The sequence below is a fragment of the Mastigoproctus giganteus genome, chromosome 1, assembly GCF_048544385.1.
Source record: "Mastigoproctus giganteus isolate SK-2022 chromosome 1, ASM4854438v1, whole genome shotgun sequence".
NCBI lineage: Eukaryota > Metazoa > Arthropoda > Arachnida > Uropygi > Thelyphonidae > Mastigoproctus > Mastigoproctus giganteus.
In genome coordinates, this window is record NC_143575.1 from 157,259,802 (window position 1) to 157,284,022 (window position 24,221).

General features: G+C 38.3%; 1 protein-coding gene across 2 annotated transcripts in view; it reads right to left on the reverse strand.

The window, feature by feature from the left end:
- LOC150091210 (ankyrin repeat and BTB/POZ domain-containing protein 1-like) overlaps positions 1-24,221 on the reverse strand; it is a 309,182-nt gene that overhangs the window by 51,251 nt on the left and 233,710 nt on the right. For both annotated transcript variants that reach the window (XM_090382805.1, XM_090382813.1), the window contains one exon: positions 12,260-12,384. In XM_090382805.1, the coding sequence (XP_090238931.1) occupies positions 12,260-12,384 (125 nt within the window). The remainder of the gene's footprint in view (positions 1-12,259; positions 12,385-24,221) is intronic.

A 24,221-nucleotide genomic window follows, 5' to 3' on the forward strand; every position in this document is an offset into this window, starting at 1 on the left:
CCACAACTACTGGTATAAGAAGCTCACTTGCACACACACACAAGCACCTGGCAGAGCAGTTCACCCAAATGATAAGGCACCCAGAGACAATTGTAAAGTTTCTCACTCAAGGAATCACATATTTGAAGCCTAAAGACGAAGATACAAGAAACCCGGCAAAATATAGGCCAATCACCTGCCTCCCAACAATGTACAAGATCCTGACCAGCTGCATAACCAGGAAGATATCAGACCACTTGGAGAGCCAGAACATAATGGCCGAACAGCAGAAAGGATGCAAGCTGCTGAGCAAAGGATGCAAGGAACAATAAACCATAGATGCTGCGGTTATGGAGCAAGCCTACAAGAAGTGCTGCAACATTTACACAGCCTACACTCCATGCCTCATAGCTGGCTACTAGAGGCATTGAACATCTACAAAGTCAATCCGATAGTGACAAACTTCCTAGGAGAAACGATGGCGAAATAGAGTACTACCATTAAGGTCAAAAACATCACAATTAGGCCAATCCCTGTCAGGACAGGACTCTTTCAGGGAGGTGCGCTGAGCCCATTGTGGTTCTGTCTAGCACTTAACCCACTATCTACCATGCTCAACAATAGCAAGTATGGATATAACCTCAAAGAAGGAAGGAAGAACCTATACACCGTCACCCACCTGATGTACATGGATGACATCAAGCTCTATGCGGGAACTGAGAACCACCTCCAGCAACTACTCCAGATCACCGAAGAATTCAGCAATGATGAAATTTGGTCTAAACAAATGCAAGACCCATGGATTGCACCAGGGAAAATTAGTCAACCGAAACTACCAGCTGCAGAGTGGTAAAGAGATCGAAGCCATGGCAGAGGAAAAGGCCTGCAATACTTGGGGATGATGCAGGCTCAGTAGTTACAACACAAGGAAATTAAGGCCTGCCTGACCAAAAAATACATCAGAGACTCAGAAGCCTGCTGAATGGAGGGAACACAGTTAAAGCCATTAACACCTGTGCAGTCCCAGTGCTAACATACTCCTTCGGGGTCATAGATTGAACTAACATCGAGCTGGAAGATTTCATGAGAAAGACAAGGACAACACTACCCAAAATCTGCCGTGGCGAGACTGACAATTGCCCAGGAAGGAGGAGGAAGGGGCCTGATAGACCTCATTGAGCAACAGAAGACAGCGATGGTTAACCTGAAGGATTACTTCTAGAAACACAACAGCACTCCACCAGGCCATAAGGAAGATAGACAAGCGGTATACCCCACTCAACCTGAGTGAAGAGTTCCCCCCCCAACCAGGAGGTACAAACGAAGATAGAAAGATGGGTAAAGAAGACACTCAATGGCAGACACTACAATGATCTCCATCAAGATCACATAGATACAATGACCTTAATGCATGAAATCTCTTCTGTCTTGCTCAATGAAGGCTTGCTCACCCGCTGCCGATTTTCAATGTCAACACGGCCTCCTTTAAATTCATTGCATCAAAAACACACCTGCTTCTTTATCATCACCTTTTTGCCATACACAGCAACCAGCTCATGGTGAATGTCATTTGGTGAAGACCCTTTTTCTTGCAAAAAGTGAATAACTTCATGAACACCTGTTTTGGACCACATTCGCATAGTAGCTGCCATTTTGAAATTGGAATCTGCTGTGAGGTGACAGTACCGCAACACTGCACTGGCGGTCTTTTTGAACGTTATTAATGGGTCTATCTATCCACTGCATTTCATTTCATTCCCTTTCACCATTATTAAGGGAAAAAATGTGTTACCTTACTTTTCGGAAACCCCTGGTATATTAGTGTTTTACAAAACTCGATTAATACACATTACAAAGGTTCGTTTTCATCCCATGAGAAATTGATTTTAATTTCCCAGATATTGACTGGAATTTGGGGGCTGGTTACTCACACACTAGCAGGACTTTTGTGGATTTATTGGATGATTGTTTTCTACATCAGCATGTTCGGGAGGCAACTAGAGGGAGTAATACTCTTGATTTGATTATCAGCAGTGATTCTTCATGCATTAAGAATCTGCAGATAAATGAACCACTAGGTGGCAGTGATCACAGTGTGCTGAAGTGGGATTTACTCAAAGAGGTAACTACCATTAGGGGTAAAGGGAAGGGTTATTGCTTCCGTAAAGGCGACTACGATGGACTGAGACAGTATTTAAATTCTATACAGTGGGACCAACTGATGATGTTACCAACAGCAAATTCAAAATGGGAAGCATTCAAAGAACTTATCTTGGAAGCTACTAGGCTTTACATACCAACTAAGAAATATTGTTCAAGGTTTAGGCCAAAATGGATGTCGGATGAACTAATGAGGCATATGGCAGAGAAGAAAAATGCATGGGATACATACAAATTAACACATGACACAGAAGCCTATGATAGATACAAGTTGATATGCAACCAAGTTACAAAGGAGGTTAGGCAGGCGAAGGCAGATTACGAGAAATCCTTGGCAAGGGATGCAAAGAAAAACAGCAAAGAGTTCTTTACTTATGTAAACTCTAGAAGGAAGGGGATGAATCAGATTGGTCCACTTGATATTGATGGGTCAAGTGTTGATGATCCTGCTCAGGTAGCTAACAAACTAAATGAATATTTTGCATCGACATTCACACATGAGGAGTTATTCAGCGAGGGGAATGCCAGAGGTGTATTCAACTCTAGCAGTAAGCTACAGAATCTTGAAATAACTGGGAGTAAAGTGGAGGAGAAACTGTTGAAGATAAACACAAGAAAGGCACCCGGGGTGGATGGGATCTATCCAGTTATATTAAAGGAGGCAGCAAAGGAAGTAAGCAAACCCTTAGCCATAATTATGAGAGCTTCCTTGGACTCAGGGGAGGTACCCATAGACTGGAAATGTGCAAATGTGACCCCAATTCACAAAGGAGGATCAAAGGCTGACACAAGTAATTATAGACCTGTGAGCTTAACTTCTGTTCCAGGAAAATTAATGGAGGCACTGGTTAAAGAAGCACTGCAGGATCATTTAGACAAGACTTCAGTTATAGCTCAGACACAGCATGGTTTTGTTAAGGGGAAGTCTTGCCTGACCAACTTGATTGGATACTATGATGCAGTCACAAAAGAACTGGATGCAGGGAATAACTTTGATATTATATACTTGGATCTTAGAAAGGCTTTTGATACTGTTGCACATGGAAGACTGCTACACAAATTGGAGCAGTGTGACATTGGAGGCAAATTGCTGCTATGGATAAAGGGGTGGTTGAGGGGGAGAAGACAGAGAGTGGTAATCAATGGACACTGCTCATCGTGGACTGATGTTATTAGTGGAGTCCCTCAGGGCTCAGTGTTGGGTCCATTATTGTTTTCTGTATTTATAAATGATATTGATGATGGTATATCGGGCTTAATGTCCAAGTTTGCAGACGATACAAAGGTTGGCAGGGTTGTCAAGGACACTACTGACACTACGCTGCTGCAACAGGATCTGGAAAGGTTGAGCAGATGGGCTGAGAGGTGGCAAATGAAGTTTGACATTGATAAATGTAAAGTACTACACATGGGAAACAGCAACCCCAGAGCAACGTATCAACTCTGTGGTACTACACTGACAGTGGTAGAGAATGAAAGGGACTTGGGGGTGGTTGTGCAGGCAGATATGAAGTTCTCTGAGCAGTGCAGAAGGACTGCAAGAGTAGCTCATGGAGTATTGTCAATGATATACAGGAATTTTTCCAGCAGGGATAAGGAGGTGATTATTCCATTGTATAAGGCGATGGTCAGGCCACACCTAGAGTACTGTATACAGGTCTGGAGGCCTCATTTCAAGAAGGATGTAGAGCTGCTGGAACGAGTACAGAGAAGGGCAACAAGATTAGTGAATGGAACAAAGGGGTGCTCTTACGAAGAAAGGCTTAAGTTTTGCAAATTACAGTGTCTGGAGACTAGGCACCAGCGACGTGATCTGATAGAGGTGTATAAAGCCTTGAATGGTTTGAGCATGCTCAATGCTGATGGGATTCTTCCTCTAGCTCAGAAAAATCACCTGAGAGGGCATAAATTCAAATTGAGGAAAGACAGATGTAGGATAGACGTGCGGAAATTTGCCTTTAGCCAGCGGGTGGTTGGTTGGTGGAACAGACTTCCATCCCTTGTGGTGGAGGTTGATAGCCTAAATAAGTTTAAGGCTCAGCTGGACAGGTATTTTGAACGAACAGAGGGGTGAAGTGGAAGTGGGTTTTTTTTTGGCTGATGCTGCATAAGCTTGCTTTCTTGCATCAAATGCCTCTACTAATGCTAATGCTAATGCTAAATATGGTTATTTTTTATGTTTAATACAAATCTTGGCACAGTTGTCTGATTATTGCCCCTATTATTGTTTCTGATCACCTGGTTCCCTACTTCCCAAAGGATGGCACTGACTTGTTAGAAATTACTTTTGTGTAAACAAAACCAGTTTATGGCAGCTACAACGTAAGTGCTCTCTGAAAAACATATTTCTGAAGGATGAGATGTTAAATTAACAAAAGAATAAAAACAGTTTTTCTAAGTTGTGTACATACACTCCCTTGCTCTCCATGCGATTAAGGTCAGTTGCAATTGTTATGCCAGAGAATCTTTTGCTACAGTAAACAGTAATCTATTTTTTGTGCCATTTTATCTGTGTTGATGTCTTTTTTGGAACTTGTATCTTTAAATTAATTTAAAGTTTGTGTATATTAAATCTCATCTAACAGTTTTATGGCGACAAAACGTAAATAGATGGAATTAAGCCTGGAAATCAAACTGAAAATTATACAAGAGGCTGATAGGATGGATCAAAGTAAAATGGACATTGCAAAGGAATACAACATCCCTTTATCTAGAATACTGAAAAACCAAAAAAAAACAAAAAAAAACGATGAAGTGTGTGACACTGGAGTAGCGATAAAAAACAGGAAACGAATTCGTGGTGCAAAACACAAGGAGCCCAAAACAAAACTTTTTGAGTAGTACCAACAAATATGTGCATCTAATTTGTCAATATCAGGTCCGATTTTACAAGAAAAGGCAAATTATCTAGCTCAGCAACATGGATTAGCAAATTCAAATGCAGGAGTGGCTGGCTCCAAATTTTTAAAAATAGTAATAACTTGGTTTAGCTAAATTTTTGTGGTGAGTCTGGATTAGTCGACAAAGAAAAGGATACAGACTGGTTGTATTCTGTACAGTCCATTCTTGAAAAATATGAGACAGGATATTTTTAATTTTAACTGACGAGACAGGTTTATTTTTTGAACAGAAAATGTTCAAGGAGAGTCTTGTCATGGTGGATAATTTAGTAAAAAAAGACTCACTGTTCTGTTATGCTGCAATTCAGATGGCAGTAGAAAACTATGCCCACTTGTGATTGGTAACTTCCTTGATTGTGAGGCCAATAGAAGTGTTTGGCTTACAGTCAAAATTTTTCAGTCTTGATTATCAAAAGTGGACAGAAGAATGGCCTCAGAAAAAAGGAACATTTTTGATGATTGTAGATCGTTGTACAACACATTCTGCTGAGACACTTAAGTTGAACAATATATGGCTGTTGCTTTTACCTCCCAATACCACCAGTTTTATGCAGCAACTGAATCAAGGCATTATTTATAACTTCAAGAGAGAATATTGAGCCTGCCTGATAAGGTACTTGATCTGCAACATAGAAGGAGGGAACAATTTGCAGCCAAATTGGAATGAAAGAGTGGCTTTGGAGGGAATATCATTGAAAAACATGATCCAGCAGACAAATGTGATGACAACATTGAGGAAGCATATGGATTTTGTTGGTTAATTTAAAGAGTTCGTGAAGGAAGATGATGAAGTTGCTACCATAGCAATGCCAACACCAGAAGAGCTGCTGAGCACCAAGCAAAACGATGTTTTTGTTACCAGCAACAGCGGAAGTGAAGATGCACACGCACACACACACACACACTAACATCTATAAAAGAGGCCCAAAATGCATTGAGCATAATAAAGAATTGGCTGGCCTGCAGTAATGTTGATAGAGAAATAACCATTGCATTCGATAACATCTGTACTATAGTTAAAAATGCATATAGGACAAAAACTGTGCAAACAACATTAAATTCTTTCTTTAAATTAGATTAATTTATTAAAAAGTTAATGGTTTGTATGTCCCCTTTTATATTAAGAGGGTAATTATTTTTACTGTGATACTAAAATATTGTATATATATATATATATATATATATACTGTACAATATTTTCATTTCCGTTAATTGCTTTTCTCTCAGTTTATCTTACCAATAAAATAAAATCTTTAAAAAAATGTTATGCCTATTACTGTATTGTTAGACAATGCTTTTATTTTTATTATTTTATTTTATTAATTTAAATTAATTAATTCATTTAGTTTTGATATTATTATTATTATTTATTATTATTAGATACGTAGTATATACCAAAAAAAACCGGTAATATTTTGACACTTTTGGGGAACCTCATTACTACAAACATCATATGTGATACAAAACATATCTGTATCACGTTTTGTAATACATAATGAAAATTTAGGTCCCTTGAACTTTGTATTAACGAAATTTGAATGTAGTTATATAAACATTAGCATTAGTAGAGGCATATGATGCAAGAAAGCAAGCTTATTCAGCATCAGCCAAAAAAAAAAAAAAAAAAAAAAACCCACTCCCATTTTACCCCTCCGTTCGTTCGAAATACCTGTCCAGTTGAGCTTTAAATTTGTTTAGGCTATCAACTTCAACAATAAGTGATGGAAGTCGGTTCCACCAACCAACCACCCGCTGGCCAAAGGCAAATTTTCGCACATCTATCCGACATCCGTCCTTCCTCAATTTGAATTTATGCCCTCTGAGGTGATTATTCTGAGCAACAGGAAGAATCCCATTGGTATTGAGCATGCTCAAACCATTCAAAGCCTTATACACCTCTATCAGATCACCTCGCCGGTGCCTAGTCTCCAGACTCTGTAATTTGCAAAACTTAAGCCTTTCTTCGTAAGAGCAACCCTTTGTTCCATTCACTAATCTTGTTGCCCTTCTCTGTACCCATTCCAGCAGCTCTACATCCTTCTTGAAATGGGGCCTCCAGACCTGTATACAGTACTCAAGATGTGGCCTAACCATTGCCTTATACAAGGGAATAATCACCTCCTTATCCCTGCTAGAAAAATTCCTGTATATCATTGACAAGAGCTACTCTTGCAGCTCTTCTGCACTGCTCAGAGAACTTCATATCTGCCTACACAATTACCCCCAGGTCCTTTTCATTCTCCACCACTGTCAGTGTAGTACCGCAGAGTTGATACGTTGCTCTGGGGTTACTGTTTCCCATATGTAGTACTTTACATTTGTCAATGTTAAACTTCATTTGCCACCTCTCAGCCCATCTGTTCAACCTTTCCAGATCCTGTTGCAGCAGCATAGCGTCAGTAGTGTCCTTAACAACCCTGCCAACCTTTGTATCATCTGCAAACTTGGACATTAAACTTGATATCCCATCATCAATATCATTCATAAACACCGAAAACAACAACGGACCCAACACTGAACCCTGAGGAACTCCACTAATAACATTAGTCCACGTTGAGCAGTGTCCATTGATTACCACTCTCTGTCTTCTGCCACTCAATCATCCCCTTATCCATAGCAGCAATTTGCCTCCAATGCCACACTGCTCCAATTTGTGCAGCAGTCTTCCATGTGCAACAGTATCAAAAGCCTTTCTAAGATCCAAATATATAATATCAAAGTTATTCCCTGCATCCAGTTCTTTTGTGACTACATCATAGTATCCAATCAAATTGGTCAGGCAAGACCTGCCCTTAACAAAACCATGCTGAGTCTGAGCTATAACTGAATTCTTGTCTAGATGATCCTGCAGTGCTTCTTTAACCAGTGCCTCCATTAATTTACCTGGAACAGAAGTTAAACTAACAGGTCTATAATTACTTGTGTCAGCCTTTGATCCTCCTTTGTGAATTGGGGTTACATTTGCATATCTCCAGTCTATGGGTACCTCCTCTGAGTCCAAAGAAGCTCTCATAATTATGGCTAGGGTTTTGCTTACTTCCTTTGCTGCCTCCTTTAATATAACTGGATAGATCCCATCCACCCCAGGTGCCTTTTTTATGTTTATCCTCAACAATCTCTCCTCCACTTTCCTCTCAGTTATTACAAAATCATCCAGCTCACTGCCAATGTTTACTTTACCTATATCATTCTCCTTCCTGAATAACTCCTCATGCGTGAATGTAGATGCAAAATACTCGTTTAGATTGTTAGCCACCTGAGCAGGATCCTCAACTGTTGAACCATCAATATCCAGTGGACCAATCTGATTCATCCCTTTCCTTCTCGAGTTTAAATATGTAAAGAACTCTTTTCTGTTTTTCTTTGCATCCTTTGCCAAGGATTTTTCGTGGTCTGCCTTTGCCTGCCTAATCTCCTTTGTGACTTGGTTACAGACCAACTTATATCTCTCATAGGCTTCCATGTCACCCATTAATTTGTATGTATCCCATGCATTTTTCTTCTCTGCCACATGTCTCATTAGTTCATCTGACAACCATTTAGGCCTAAACCTTGAACAATATTTCTTAGTTGGTATGTAAAGCCTGGTAGCCTCCAAGATTAGTTCCTTGAATGCTTCCCATTTTGAGTTTGCTGTTGGTAACATCATCAGTTGGTCCCACCGTATAGAATTTAAATACTGTCTCAGACCATCATATTCGCCTTTACGAAAACAAAAACCCTTCCCTTTACCTCTGATGGTAGTTACCTCCTTGAGTAAATCCCACTTCAACACACTGTGATCACTGCCACCTAGTGGTTCATTTATCTGCAGATTCTTAATGCATGAAGAATCACTACTGATAATCAGATCAAGAGTATTGCTCCCTCTTGTTGCCTCACGAACATGCTGATGTAGAAAACAATCATCCAATAAATCCACAAAAGCCTTGCTAGTGTGCGAGTGACCAACCCACAAATTCCAGTCAATATCTGGGAAATTAAAATCCCCCATTATAAGACTCTCTGATTTACTGGCCCACTCTATTTCCCTGTACAATATCTTATTATACTCATCAGAGTCATTAGGCCTATAGCATACTCCTACTCTCAATTTTGATTTCCCTATGCTTATGTTACACCAAACTGACTCGACACTGCCCTGTCCATCGATGTCGACTGGGTTCACTTCCTTGGACTTTATGTGTTTCTTAATTAATAGCATAACCCCTCCTCCCCTCCTGTCCTGTCTATCCTTTCTATACACATTGTATTCCCCAAATTCCAGTTCCGCATTACTTATATCTGTGTGACACCACGTCTCTGATATCCCAACAATATCTGCCTTTGATGTTTTGAGCAATACCTCAAATTCATCAAATTTATTTACCAAACTCCTAGCATTGGTGTACACGCAGGTATACATGCACCTGTTTCTATTCTTAGCTACCCTAACACAACCCATGTGTTTGCTTGTACCGCAATGACTCCCAGCAGTCTCTGAAATATCCTGCATCTTGTTTTTCAGGCTTCTGCTCATTTCAATAGAAGCAGTGCAAGAATCACTTCCACCTCTGCCAGTGGCCACTGTTAATCTATTAGTCATTGTATCCCCCCAACTAGCAGTTTTCCGACCCACCTAACACTGCCTCGACAGCATCAGCAAAAATTCTTGCACCCTTTCTATTTAAGTGTATCCCATCCCTGTAGAAGCAATCTCTCCTGTTAACAAGTACAGTCCAGGCTGAAAAAAATTCTACCCCTTGAGCCTTGCACAATCCCTCCAGGGCCGAATTGATCGACAAGGCTCTCATTATATACTCCCTCCTATCGTGTCTGGGCAGAATTGCAGACACTTTCAAATTCGACCCTAATTCACGGCTAACATCTACAGTCTCATACAAGTGTTTTTGAAAGATTTGTTATTTTCTCAGCATAAATAAAGAAATAACACGAAATGCAATAGAGAAAGTCATTGTAAGAGTAGTTACATTCCTAGAACTGCAATGAACAATGAAAACAACATACAATGAGACCAATCAACCGCCATATGTATTGACTTTCACAACACACGTATTGCGCAAAAGATATGTTCTGAAGGCAAAAAAAAATTATTTTTACTGCAAAAAAAGTGCAAAAGTTCACATTTATCATTTTTAATAAAGTATAAAAATATTACTAAACAGAAAAAGAATTTGTGACTCAATCCCCTTCTCACTCCATATAGTCTTGCCCTCTCACCCACATAATTTATGTTATTGAGTCACAAACTGTTTTTCTCCATAGTATAAACTTCGTATAATGTAAGCTATAAATAAACAAAAGAGTCACCACTTTATTTCTGCAAGAACCCAGATACTGCAGCCACATTTTTTTTAAAGACTGGATTGTTTTTCTTAAAAAATGTGGATGTAAGTGTCTTTGACTGGTGAAGTTTAGTTGAGTTTCTTGACTGTATTCATGCAAAAACTCAGAAAATGGAAATGTCCCCTCATAAAAATTTTTATTTTTTTTAAAAGTAATTGTACAATATAATATGTATTGCAATGAATTATTTTCTATCTCTTTATAATAATGCAGTGAAAACCATAAAATCGTTTCCTGTTCTTCATTTCCTGCAAAATGTCTCTAAAATTGTCAGAAAAGAAAAGGTATTCTTTCTGCTCTAATATTTTTAATTGATATGTTTCAATGGAAAATTTACAGCACTTTGTAAATTTGTTGCAGCTGTACAGAGCATGCAACTGTTCTCATTAGGTTTCTTCATGCAATAACACTTTCTGAAGTAAGAGTTCTTTAATAACTACTGTAACTATCAAAAAAATAAAGGTGTTACTCTATGATGGAAGATGAAACCTTGATCAAAACATAGTCTCAACACACTCTATTATATTATTACATTACATTACAAAAATATATAGTGTTCAAAATTTATAAAAACTTTTAATATATACAGATGTGATTATGACCCATATTTATGACCCATAAATAAAGTTAAAGTTTATGTAGTTAAAGCAGCTCCATATTGCTTTAACTACATAAACTTTAAGTGTAAAGTGTAAGAGTGTGGGCATGCTGCAACTGAACCAACACTCCACCACTCCCAATTCCATGACAGCACTGATACTATCTCAAAAATGAACACTGAAAATTTAAGATATTAAAAAATAAATCTTTATTAACCCTTTCAAAAAATGGGAACTTTAATCTACATTTTTCATGTGTAAGTCAGAACTATGTATCAAGTCCAGTCTATATTTTGAAGGTCATTTCAAGAACATTTCAAATAAATATGTTTATTTATCTAATGTATCTATTATAATGTGTCTGTTTATCTATAAATTGCAACTGCCTCAAAATTTTTCCAGTATGTTGCATTCTTCTCTCTTATTTATGTTTTTCCAACTAATAGTAGACAGTTTTAATAGATGGCAGCATAAAAATCTAGCTTTGAAATAATCACCGGTCAGTGATTATTATCCTTTTGACTTACAAAAACCATAATTTTCTGAAATTCACATCAAGAAGTTCATGAAAGCAAATTAAGCAATATATATAAATAGACATTGGAAAATATTGCTTTGGGGTGTGGGGGAAGTAATGTGTTTTCTTATAATTTTTTATTATTAATTTTTTAATTTTAAATTCTTGTTTTGTTTTTGACAATAATAATGTGCAATGAAGTCAAAATAAGAAGAAATTAATGTTTTAAAGCATTTATATACAAAGTTTTCATTTTTACAAAACATCAAAATGTCTAAAACTTTATAAAACTGTGTATCAAAGAAGACATTGAAATAGTTTCAGAAAATAATGCTAGTGTAGCATTATTTTCTGAAATCATTCAAAATTTCTTCCAGATTTCAATTACACTGAAATCTGGAAGAAAATTAAACTTCTGTAAAAACAAGATTTCAGGAAATCTTTCTGAAAGCTGGAGAACTTGGCAGGTAGGCACATGTACTGAATACCTCACACAACCACATTCTATAAAATTGTATGCAAGCTGTGTATAAGTTAAAAGATAAAATACTGAATGATTTGTTAGCTAAAAAAGGTTCATTAAAATATAGACACTTTCATATTTTTTATCTATTTCATAACTTTTAGTTTATGCAACATATCATTTATTAATTATGTGACCATAACTAATAAATTATTTAGAAATTAACTTTTTAAAAGCACAATAATTTATGACAGATAAAAAATACATTTAACATTTCAGAAAATGTATAACTTACCCAATTACAAAATTCAGGAGGGAGAGCTTGCTCTGCTAACACTCCAAAATCTTGCTGTAAGCTTATGGATTCAGGCTCTGATTCAATCAGTAAAGTTGTCACATTTGTGCCAGGCTTGGTGCACTCTAAGAACAATGTGCTAATCTTTATTATATAATATTTAAACTGTACATAAATCAAGTATGACTCACATTTAAACATCTGTAATGTCTCAGACGTCCTAAGGCATTAAAAAGAAAAGTCAAACTTCAAAATAATAAATATGAAATGGTTATTAGAAACTATAAAGAAACTTTTGCAGAGAGCAATCTAAGAAACGATAACATAAAAATGGCATTGTTTATGCTGTTATATGCAAACTACAAACTCCCTTTCAGTTTTGTTTTTACTTGTCAGCAGGCATGCTGGGAGGAATCCAATTCATATCCATCAAGAACACACAGCTTGTGGAAAAGCTTTGGATTTATTCTTGGTGTTACCAAGGCCTATCTCACAGAAAAACTAAAAATGATAACTTACAGTAAAATCTATTGATGATCAGAAATTGTGTAAAAAAAAAAAAAGACAAAAGTTTTTTTGAAAATTTTATGGCATCAAAAATTGTTCACTCATTTGTTCCTATTCTGAATTTTTGGGATAGTTATTGAAATGGTGTCAAACATTAAAAAAAAAAAAAAAAAACTGCTTTTGTCATCATTCAGAGGCTAATCAAATAACTAATAAATACAAAATGGGATCATGAAAGCAGAAAAGGGTAATGCAATAGTAATAAGTAACATCAACAACTATAATGACAAAATTCTGTAACTTCTAGAGTCAAACACACACACATAAATCAGAAAACTAAGGCAAAAACTCCTGATCAGCACAAAGTTCAATACAAAACTGAAGTTCTTATTAAATTAAAGTAGATAAGACTATATAAAAAAAAACTTCTTTTATAGTGTCCAAAAATTCTAATGTTATTCCCATAAAAAAAAATAAATAAAATAAATAAATAAATTACCCAGTCAGCGCAACAGTCAGTGAACCACTTACAAAATATTCAGATCAATTCCAGAGATATGCTGGTCTCTATTGATGATGAAAAAATTTCAAAAGAATATTCTCAGCCAATCCGTTGGAAATTCTCTTAACCCAATTCTTAATTCTCCTAATTTCTAGAAGCAATGGACCTGACTTATAGATCTTTCTTGACCAAGTATACATATAAACATCAGGTTTGTGAATAGGAATCCACAATATATATTTATAACAGCACTAGAAGATCAAGTGCTAGTAAACTCCTTCAAACCATCACACTGCAGCCCATATATGTTGACAATATGATTACAATTTGGCCAGTGGACAACAATAACTTCACAATTTCCATTTGTTCATTAATAGTCTAATACGTTCAGCACTGTAAAATCTTGATTCATAAAAATAAAATATGTTCATTAACAGTCTCCACCCCAAAAAAACGAGGTTTTTATCCTGTATAAAATACTGCCATTTTACATTTAAATTTAACAATAATTTTAATTGCCTTCCAGGAAACAAAACAGGTATAGCAACCTTGATTTATAATGTGGGTGTCAGGTGACAACTTTAATATCCACATTATAAGAAGTGTCATAAAAAATTTTTATACCAAAAATTTTTTACCATTTTTCTTCCTTTTTTAAACATAAATACACTTTACTTAGTAAACAAATACTTTATTTACTAATATTTTATGAGCGTACAGACTAAAAGACAAAGTATTAAAGGTTACATCATTCTCTTTACATTCTACTAATACACAATGCTATTATGGCCTTACATTTTAAGCATATGTTTCTGAAATAGTTGTGTAATTTAGTATGCCAAAACCAACGACAGAGTTTTTTCAGTACATAATTCTTAATAGTGGTCAGATGCAATAAATGAAGATATTTACTATCACTCTGACATGCGAGACCAAATGTTTTTAAGCACTTTGTTAATTTCTGGTGCTTTTTCCTTACACAAGTCATCCACATTATCTTCTAAGTCACTTCCTCTGTCACTGGCTTTCTGTTTGTCAACTGTCTTCCCACTGTTCATAGAAGTTGCAATTTATTCCTTGTTGGGTAATGTGCAGCTGGAGCTGGTGCACCCACCTCAATCCAAGCAGTCGGGTCATTTGCTCCAAGACTGCCACCAGAGAATGTTACAAGCAGCCTTTGCTTCTTGTTCTGAAAATGCTGCTAATTCAAAGTTATTATTAGTGATCTCCTCTTTTCCAATACATTTTTTCCGCTGTGTTCAGTTGCTGTTCGGCTTACTTTTTTTTTTTTTTTTTTTTGTTAGTTGTTGGCATATCGGCTTCTGTGGCCATAATGCACCTCCCAAAGTTTTTGCACTTTACTCTGATCCAAGCCTGAGGCGGGATTCAAACCTGCAACCTTTGGGTTGCCAGGCAGGAACTTTACCCACCTGGCTAGCCCAGTCGGCATTCGGCTTACTTTCTCCCATGCTAATCCAATATTGTATGCAATGTCTTTCGGCATTAATGTTTTTAGAAATTCTAGAACTTGAACTTCTGAGTTCACGACAACAACAACAAAAACAATATATAGCTCTTGAAATAGTAGGCTTTGAAGACTCAAATAATGCTCTGATACATGGGTTGAATTAGTGCAAGTGTGTTCCTTAGCAGAAACACAAATCTGATCTTGCCATCTTTTGATTTCAGGATATCACCTGAAGGATAAGCTGGGCAATGCAACACTAATAGAGTCATTTCTTCAAGGTTTTTGGAAGCAAGTGGCATCTCACCAATGGTACAAACTCACTTTAAAACTATGAAGCAAAAATATCACATCCAAGCATTGCCGCTATTTTTATAAATCACAGGTGAAGATTTCATGTTGAAATCTCCACCTGTGACATGCTTAAAACACCTGGGGACTTCAATTTTTACCAATGCACAATGGCTTTGGCTTGTGATTTCCAGTCTTGTTTGCACACATAGTAACACAGTAATTCTCTCTCTCTCTCTCTCTCTCTCTTTGTTAGTTTTCATGCCCATTTTGTTGGGTGCCTTTTTAATATCCAGTGACTTGTCGGGGAGAAGTTTATAGGACAGTGCTGTTTGTCACAGTTGTACAACTGTTCACCTGTGAATTCACCACCTTGAATCACATTATGCAGAAATTCAGGAAATGCTTCTGCTGCAGTAATGTCGCCAAATGCAGATTCTTCTACAAGGATAACGTGGGATATCTCACAACAAGCAACCCATCTCCAAAGCCACTGTTCAGAAGCTTTAAATGTGTCACCATCTCCACAAAGTAGCTTACAAAATTTAAGTGCCTGTTTTCAAAATAACCCCATTTATCAGTACTCCTTCACCATGCTTTTGTAGAAACCACCTGTATAAGTATTGGTCCACATCACTGTTTTCACAAAGTTTAGGTTTTTTTTTTTTTTTGGAAGCTTACTTCATCTTCTATGGAGTCTATAAATGAACACAATTTTAATTCCTCTTTCATCCAACCGAAGGCACCTCCGTAGCTGGGTGGGCAGGAGCAGCAATGCATAGCACACGCTTTTTGATTAGACCGGGGTTCGAGCCCGTGACCACCAAATACGGAAAGGTCAGGGAATGACCACCGCATATCCCCGGAGCAATATGGCCTTAGTTGCTAATGCTCCTAAAAACCAAACAACAAACATCCAACCGAGGATAATTCTTGAAATTTCTCACTCACAAAATATACTCCATTTTGTTTTGCTGCTCTTAACTCTTTCAATATTCTTTATAACTTTTCTTCAACTATATATATTTTTTCTTTTGTGGTTATTATTTCAGTTCCACTTATTTACTAATTTTGCCATGTATTTATTTCTGATGCTCTAGAATATACCATGTTTTGAGAAAACTAAATCAAAACCAAACTGTCTGCCTAACATAGAGCCAAAGTGATGTCACATATGTGATTTTTCCATAAATCACATTTTAGTTCATGTATGATTTTGTCTATTTTAGCCCTTAGCAGTTTCTACCATATTAAGTGTAACTTCTAGTCGAAGAAAGGATGTCATGTGCTGTTGTTTACAAAAATTTACTTTGTAACTAATATAATGCACTTGACAAACAATAGTATTCCCCTCCAGACATAGTTGTTTGTAATTAGCCCTCCACTGATATACTCTTTTATTGCATCTCTAGTTGAGGGGAGAAATCTGTGTCTACAGTAATTAATCTCTGACAAGTCCTTTGTTTACAAAAATTTCTTTGCAACTGAATACATCAAAGTAAATATACAGCCAATTTTTAGCTAATTTCTCCTCTTGGAAATATGGTCGTAGGATGTACAGTAGATACAGTATTCACCTTTTCCAGTTTTCAATATGAAATTACTAGTTTTGAACACACTACTTTTATTTAATAATTCCTTTTGGGGTACATGATCACACTTGTGTTATATCCGAAACCACAGTAGGAAGAGGTGCATTATGTCAAGGTTGCACTGTATTTTAAAAGAACTGATTTTAAGAGCCTGCCTTCTTTCATCGTCTGTTAAAAGATAAAAAGAAAAGTATAAAATGAAATCAAATGTATTTATTGCATTTGATTTCATTTTATATCTCAGCAATCTTATAAACAGGAGTACCAAGAAAGAAGTAAAATTGTAAAATTGAAAAAAGTAAACTTGAACAACTCCAATCTCGTCACTCTCAGGGCACGAATAACACCCAATTTATTTATGTGCTTTATGCATTCTCAATAATTGACTAAAGCAATAAATAGCAAAAATTACCAGAAAGCACAATATAATAACCAACAGGAAAAAAGAAATTAAAAAAATCTAAAAAAAAAAAAAAACCTAAGGCTCTTGCCACCAAAGCTCCCATTTGCAAAGTCTTATTATGGGGGTTTTAATAACTTGTATCCTGGACACAGTAAATGAAGACTATTTGTGAGAATCAAAGAAATGCAAATCTGATACAGACAATAATAGAATAACAAAATCAGATTCCTCTTGGGGACAAAGAAACAGTTGGAAATTTTCTCAAACTTAAGTTTAAAAAAAAACAGATAGGTTCAATAATAAGAGATTATTTAAAGAAACATTTATGACTGTGGCAAAAAAAAAAAAAAAAAAAAAAAATCAACAAACTGAAACAGAGGGATACAGATACATAAGAACTGGATCAATATATTCCAAAACATGGTCCTGAACCAAACAAATTCTACAGCCTGAGGACCTAAAGGTTCCAAAATCCTGGAACCTGGAGATCTAGACCTAATCTTAATTACTTTTAAAAAAGGACTATGAGGTCCAGTATACCATGAAGTAGGTAACTTTAAAAATAAAGAGGCAATTACTTTATTTTTTGAAGGTACTCTTTATGAAAAACACACTAAAATTATTTATGTACAAAACTTTTGGTGCTCAAGGCACAAGTTATAAACCATGTTCACACCCAAACCAACAAAAGGGCACCCCTCCACCATTCATATGGTAATATGGAAATATATAATCTATTTCAAACGATCCACCAACAGACAAGTCAGACAAAATCATAAATTACTTAGCCTTAACTAGCCAGACAGTGCTTTTCAATGAACTTTAAACCTAACCCAAATGAGACTTTAATTACCCTCGTAGCATCAAGAAGGCTTTTTGCACAATTTTTTTATACAACATTAATCAGATGAAAGATAAGAATTTACCTACTAATCTTACTTAATTCCAGGAAATCAGTACCAGCAATGAACCACCAGGTGGTTAAATGCAAACTTCTGCACATCAATTCTGTAGCCATCCTTCCTTGTGACTTGGTGCCCTCTCGTGTGTATTCTGAGCAAGAGGAAGGATCCTATCAGCATTGAACTTGCTCAATCCATTCAAGGCCTTAAATACCTCAATCAGGTCACCTAGCAGGTACCTAGTTTCCAGGTGATGCAATTTGCAGAACTGAAGCCTTTCTTGGTAACAGCACCCCTTTCTTTCCCTTCCAATCTCGTTTCTCATCTCTATACCCATTCCAGCAGTTCTACATTCTTCCTAAAACGAGGCCTCCAGCCCTGTATGCAGTACTAAAGGTATGACCATTGCCTTATGCGGCACCTCCGTAGCCAGGTGGGCAGGAGCAGCAGTGCGTAGCACACGCTTCTTGATTAGACCGGGGTTTGAGCCCGTGACCACCAAATACGGAGGATGCGGAGTGGTCAGGGAATGACCACCGCATATCCCCGGAGCAATATGGCCTTAGTTGCTAATGCGCCTAAAATCCAAATAACCAACCAACAATTGCCTTATACAATGGGATAATCACCTCCATATCCCTGCTAGCAAAAGTCCTGTATCATCGACAAAACCCCATGAGCTGTCTTGGCAGCCTGTCTGCATTGATCAGAGGCCTTTGTATCTGACTGCACAATTACCCCGATGTCTCTTTCATTCTCCACTACCCTGAGTGTATTACCACACAGTTGCTATGTTACTCTGGGGTTACTGCTACCATATGCAGTACTTTGCATTTGTCAATGTTAAACTTCAATTGCCATTTCTCAGCCCAGCTGCCTAACTTTTCTAGATCCTGTTGCAGGATCTAGAAAAGTTAGGCAGATGGGCTGAGAAAAGGATCAGTTCAATATCACTGATAAATATAGAAAATCATTTCCTGTGAGATGAGAAAAATATGACCAAGCTGACTGTGATCAATTCATGGCTAGATAACTAAGATCAATTCCTGGATCAATTCTGGCAAGAATTACTTTCTCCTTTCTGTTTGCACAAAAGCTAGAGGCCCATAACTGTGGTTAAGGTTTTAATTGAAAGGGCTTATTATGCTTTTGAGTTTGCCACAGAAATGTCCATTGTTCCTTATGTATCTTTTGTATATTAAATCTTTGGTCAAGATATGGGACACAATAATGTGATGAGGGTTTGTTGTTCGATTCCAGGTCACTGGAACCGAACAAAAGATGACTACTTGCCAGGGGCTCACATCTGGTAAGTATGGGCTTGGCACACCCAGGGTCCTCAGCTGGATATCATCATTCTTCTCTTTCTTGGTGATTCTCTTCTACTTCTGACACTCACTCACTCTCTCTCTCTCTCTCTCAGGGTAACTCGGAAATTTTTTTTTTAGCTGGTGCAGCATAAGCCTCAGGATTCCTTGCATTATATGGCTAGTAATAATAATATTATTAATAATAATAATAATAATAATAATAAATTAATTAATAGTAATAAAAATTAATAAATAAATAAATAAACATCGTAAAAGTTGCTCCAATGGACCTACCTACCCCAAGGTTGGAGTGGCGGCTAAGACAGATTGCGGCGCCATTTGGCATCACTCCCGAGAACTACAACTGGACATAAGCCGAAGCTAACCAGGTCCACCTCCATAGATGGAGGACGTCGGTGAGAAATATTAATCATACTGCATCGAGTGTGGCGCAGGATAAAGTCACTTGGATTCAGGCCTTAGGCAGATGAGTCAGTTTGAAAAATCAGAGATGGTCTCCCAAGGAAGACATTGGAGCAAGGGACGCTGTCCCCCATATGGCTACCACAAGAGAAGGGCAAGACCATCCAGCCCCACCAAGTGGATGTGCTTCCTGCACAACTGTGCTAGTGACCACCCAGGAAGGGAGAAAACGCCAACACAAGAAGGGGAGCATCAAAATGAATACGTACATCATACAAGCATACTACGAAATAACGAAGCTGGAGACTGATATGACAACTTACAGTGCAAGACTACATACCAAGTGGCTGGAATGATTCCTGGATATTCAGGTCACCAAACAGCGAATAGAGGACAAGAGAAGAACCATCGTCATGAAGAACCTGATAGCTCCTGCAATCTTGGAAAACATCAACCAGGATGTGGGCGATCAACTACAAAAGATAAAGAATACAGAACCAGAGGAGGAAGACCATACCACCACCGAACCAGAAAAAGAAAAAAGTAATACGACCCACAGCAGGTGAAGTGAAACGATACAAGGTCACAATACCAAGATATCATGAATAATAGAATTCGAAGGAATGAACCCAACAAAGACTCACGTGATACTGAAGCAGAGGCCGAATAGAACCTTGTGGAGAGTCACAGACCACCTCAAATGCCACATAATACTGCATTACCTCGACAGCAATGGTGCAACACTGGAGGCCATTCGCACAGCTGTGCATTGTGCTGCAGTAGCAGCCACGAGGTTTAATGGAATAGAAACGAGAGACCAGCAGCAGAAGAACAGAAAACAGAAGGACCACCAGCTTGGGAAAGAAGACTAAAGCAGAAGATAGAAGAATTAAGAGTCAAGATAGGCCAATTCACCCATTACCAATGGGGCAATAGGAGCAAGAAATTAATTGGAAAAGTGAAGAGCATTCACTTATACTGCAGCATTCATTCAAAAGAGACAGCATCCACAGCAAACATGAGACAAAAAATCAGAGAATAGGAGAGTACTTGGACACATTTAAGCAGAACCTTCTTACACTCGGCAAGAGACTATACTGATACAAAGAGAGCTCCCAGAGGAAAATAAACAACTAAATCTTCAATGAGGACCAAAGAGGATTCTACAGGAATCTCAGAGAAGACAGGAAAGAAGGGAATAGACCACCCAAGAAGAAGACGATTGAAGAGTTCTGGGGAAACATATGGAGCAGAGAAGTGCGGTATTATGTGGTGTGGAAAACATCAAGCAGGATGTGGGCAAGCAACTACAAAGGATAAAGAATACGGAACAAGAAAACCATTCAAGGATGTATAAGAAATGAGAGGGTGGGAGATTCGGGAAGAAGAAGTAAAACAGATGATCAAGAACTCTCACATCTGGCAAACTCCAGGAATAGATAACGTCCACAACTACCGGTACAAGAAGCTCACTTGCGCACACACACACACACACACACACACACACACACAAGCACCTGGCAGAGCAGTTCACCCGAATGATAAGGCACCCAGAGACAATCCCGAAGTTTCACATATCTGAAGCCTAAAGATGAAGATACAAGAAATCCAGCAAAATATAGGCCAATCACCTGCCTCCCAACAATGTACAAGAGCCTGACCAGCTGCATAACCAGGAAGATATCAGACCATTTGGAGAGCCAGAATATAATGGCCGAACAGCAGAAAGGATGCAAGGAGCAATTAACCATAGATGCCACGGTTATGGAGCAAGCCTACAAGAAGTGCCGCAACAAGTACACAGCATACATTGATTACCACAAGGTCTTCAACTCCGTGCCTCACTGCTGGCTAATAGAGGTGCTGAACATCTACAAAGTCAATCCAATAGTGACAAACTTCCTAGGAGAAATGATGCCAAAATGGAGTACCACCATCACAACCAGACCAATCCCCATCAAGAGAGGAACCTTTCAGGGATATGCTCTGAGCCCATTGTGGTTCTGTCTAGTACTTAACAGTAGCAAGTATGGATATAACCTTAAAGAAGGAAGGAAGAACCTGTACACTCTCACCCACCTGATGTACAGGGATGACATCAAGCTCTACGCAAGAACAGAGAAGCACTTCCAGCAACTATTCCAGATCACTGAAAAATTCAGCAATAATGTTAGGATGGAATTTGGTCTAGACAAACGAAGACCCACAGATTCCACCAGGGAAAATTAGTCAACCCAAACTACCATCTGCAGACTGGAAAAGAGATCGAAGCCATGGTAGAGAGAGAGGCCTACAAATATTTGGGGATGATGCAGGCTCAGCAGTTACAGCACAAGGAAATTAAGGCCTGCCTGACTGAAAAATACCATCAGAGACTCAGAAGCCTGCCGAAAGCAAAGGTGAATGGAGGGAACACACTTAAAGCCATAAACACCTATGCAGTCCCAGTGCTAACATACTCCTTCCGGGTCATAGATTGGACTAACAACCAGCTGGGGGATATCATGAGGACAAGGACAATGATGACCAAGAACTGCCAACACCACCCGAGAGCTGCCGTGGAGAGACTGACAATTGTCCAGAAAGAAGGAGGAAGGGGCCTGATAGACCCCATTGAGCAACAGAAGACAGCGATAGTTAACCTGAAGGATTATTTCCAGAAATACACAGCAGCAGCACTCCAGCAGGCCACAAGGAAGGTAGATAAGCGGTATACCCCACTCAACCTAAATGAGGAGTCCCCCCCCAACTAGGAGGTACAAATGAAGCTAGAAAAATGGGCAGAGAAGATACTCCACGGCAGACACTACAATGATCTCCATCAAGATCACATAGATAAAATTGCTTCAAATGTATGGTTCACGAGCGGGAAGCTCTTCCCTGAGCCTGAAGGATTTATACTCGCCATCCAAAACCAGGTAATCAACACCAGGAAATAAGGAAAATACATCACCAAAGAGCTCGGAGTGTTCAAAGAAACATGTCAATGAAGCCACCTGGCCTCAGAAACGATCCAACACATCACCGCGGGATGCATGGTGATCACCCAGACTGAGTACACTCATAGACACGACCAGGTAGCCAGGATAATACATCAGAAACTAGAAAGGAAATACCAGTTGATTGAAGAAAGTGTACCGTACTACAAGTACGAGCCCCAGGCAGTACTAGAGACCCCCAACCCACAAGCTGTACTGGGACTGCGCCATAATAACGTATAGGACAATCCCACACAACAGACCGGACATAATCCTTGTGGACAAGAAGGAAAAGGCTACCTATCTGATTGACATAGCAGTACCCAACAATGGCAACCTGCAAAAAACCCATTGGGAAAAAATCAGGAAGTACACAAATCTAAGACAGGAGATCAAAGAGATGTGGCATGTGCAACAAGTATCGACCATCCCGATCATTGTGTCAACCACAGGTATGGTGCCAAAGACCCTACATAACAGCCTAGCAGCAATAGGTCTCCCAGTGAACACCTACAAGGAATTCTAGAAAGTCGCAATCCTGAACATCTGTAGGATAGTCACAGAGTTCCTTGACCAACAGTAACGCCAGACATAACAACAACCACCTTGTGTTCTTGGTAGCAAAACCCATCACAAGATGGAAGCCCCAACCAGGGAGAAATAATATAAAATAATAATAATAATGTGCATCAGTTTAAGTTCTTACGTGTGTTAATTAAAGGATGTGTGGGTGAGGAGGTATTCTGTAAAGCTAAAATTGCACTCTGCAAGTCCATATATATTATATTTTTTTTGGATGGACAGATGAAGGATATTTTCTAGGGAAAGCATCATGCCACATAATTCAGCTGTACAGCTGTTGCATTCAGTTGGAAGTGATACAGAGATGATATTATAGGGGAAGACAGCTGCAGCACCCACTCTACTGTCAGACTTTGTATATATTTTTGTAAAATGCAAATAATTTTGTGTATGGGCAATACAATACGGACTTGTCTGTTGAAATTTGAAAGAATTATTTCCTGGTTTAGGAAACAACTCTTGCAGGAAGGTGTAGAGGACCATGAGACATCTGAACTGTATGATTTTGGAGGACTTTGTCAAGGTGTATAGTCCAAGTTTGTGTTGTCTCTTGTAGGCTGGGTTGCCATAGGTTTATTTCTATAGTACATGGTAAACTGCTTTCCCACCCTCCCATTTGGCCGTAGTGGCCAAATGGGGGGGGGGGAACCAGGCATTTTAGCTGCACAGTTCAGAATTAACAACTTTTCTGACAAGACAGTCATCACCATTCGGCAGCATTCACAGCTCAATATTATTAATTGAGATTTCGATTGCCTCTCAATGAAGCTCATATTCTGTGAATTGCAGAAACAGTCAGATCATCAGAACATAGGTATGAATTTACAGAGTTTTGTTGAAGTGGCCTCTGAGGTCAAGGAAATAAAGATCTCTTTCTCATGATACCAAAACAGCATTAAACATCATAGGCTTTCTCTATGTCAAGGCATACCATAATGAGATGCTCGTTTTGGATAAATGCATTCCTAATATATGTTTCAGCTTTGACCATGAGATCCAGGGGCAAT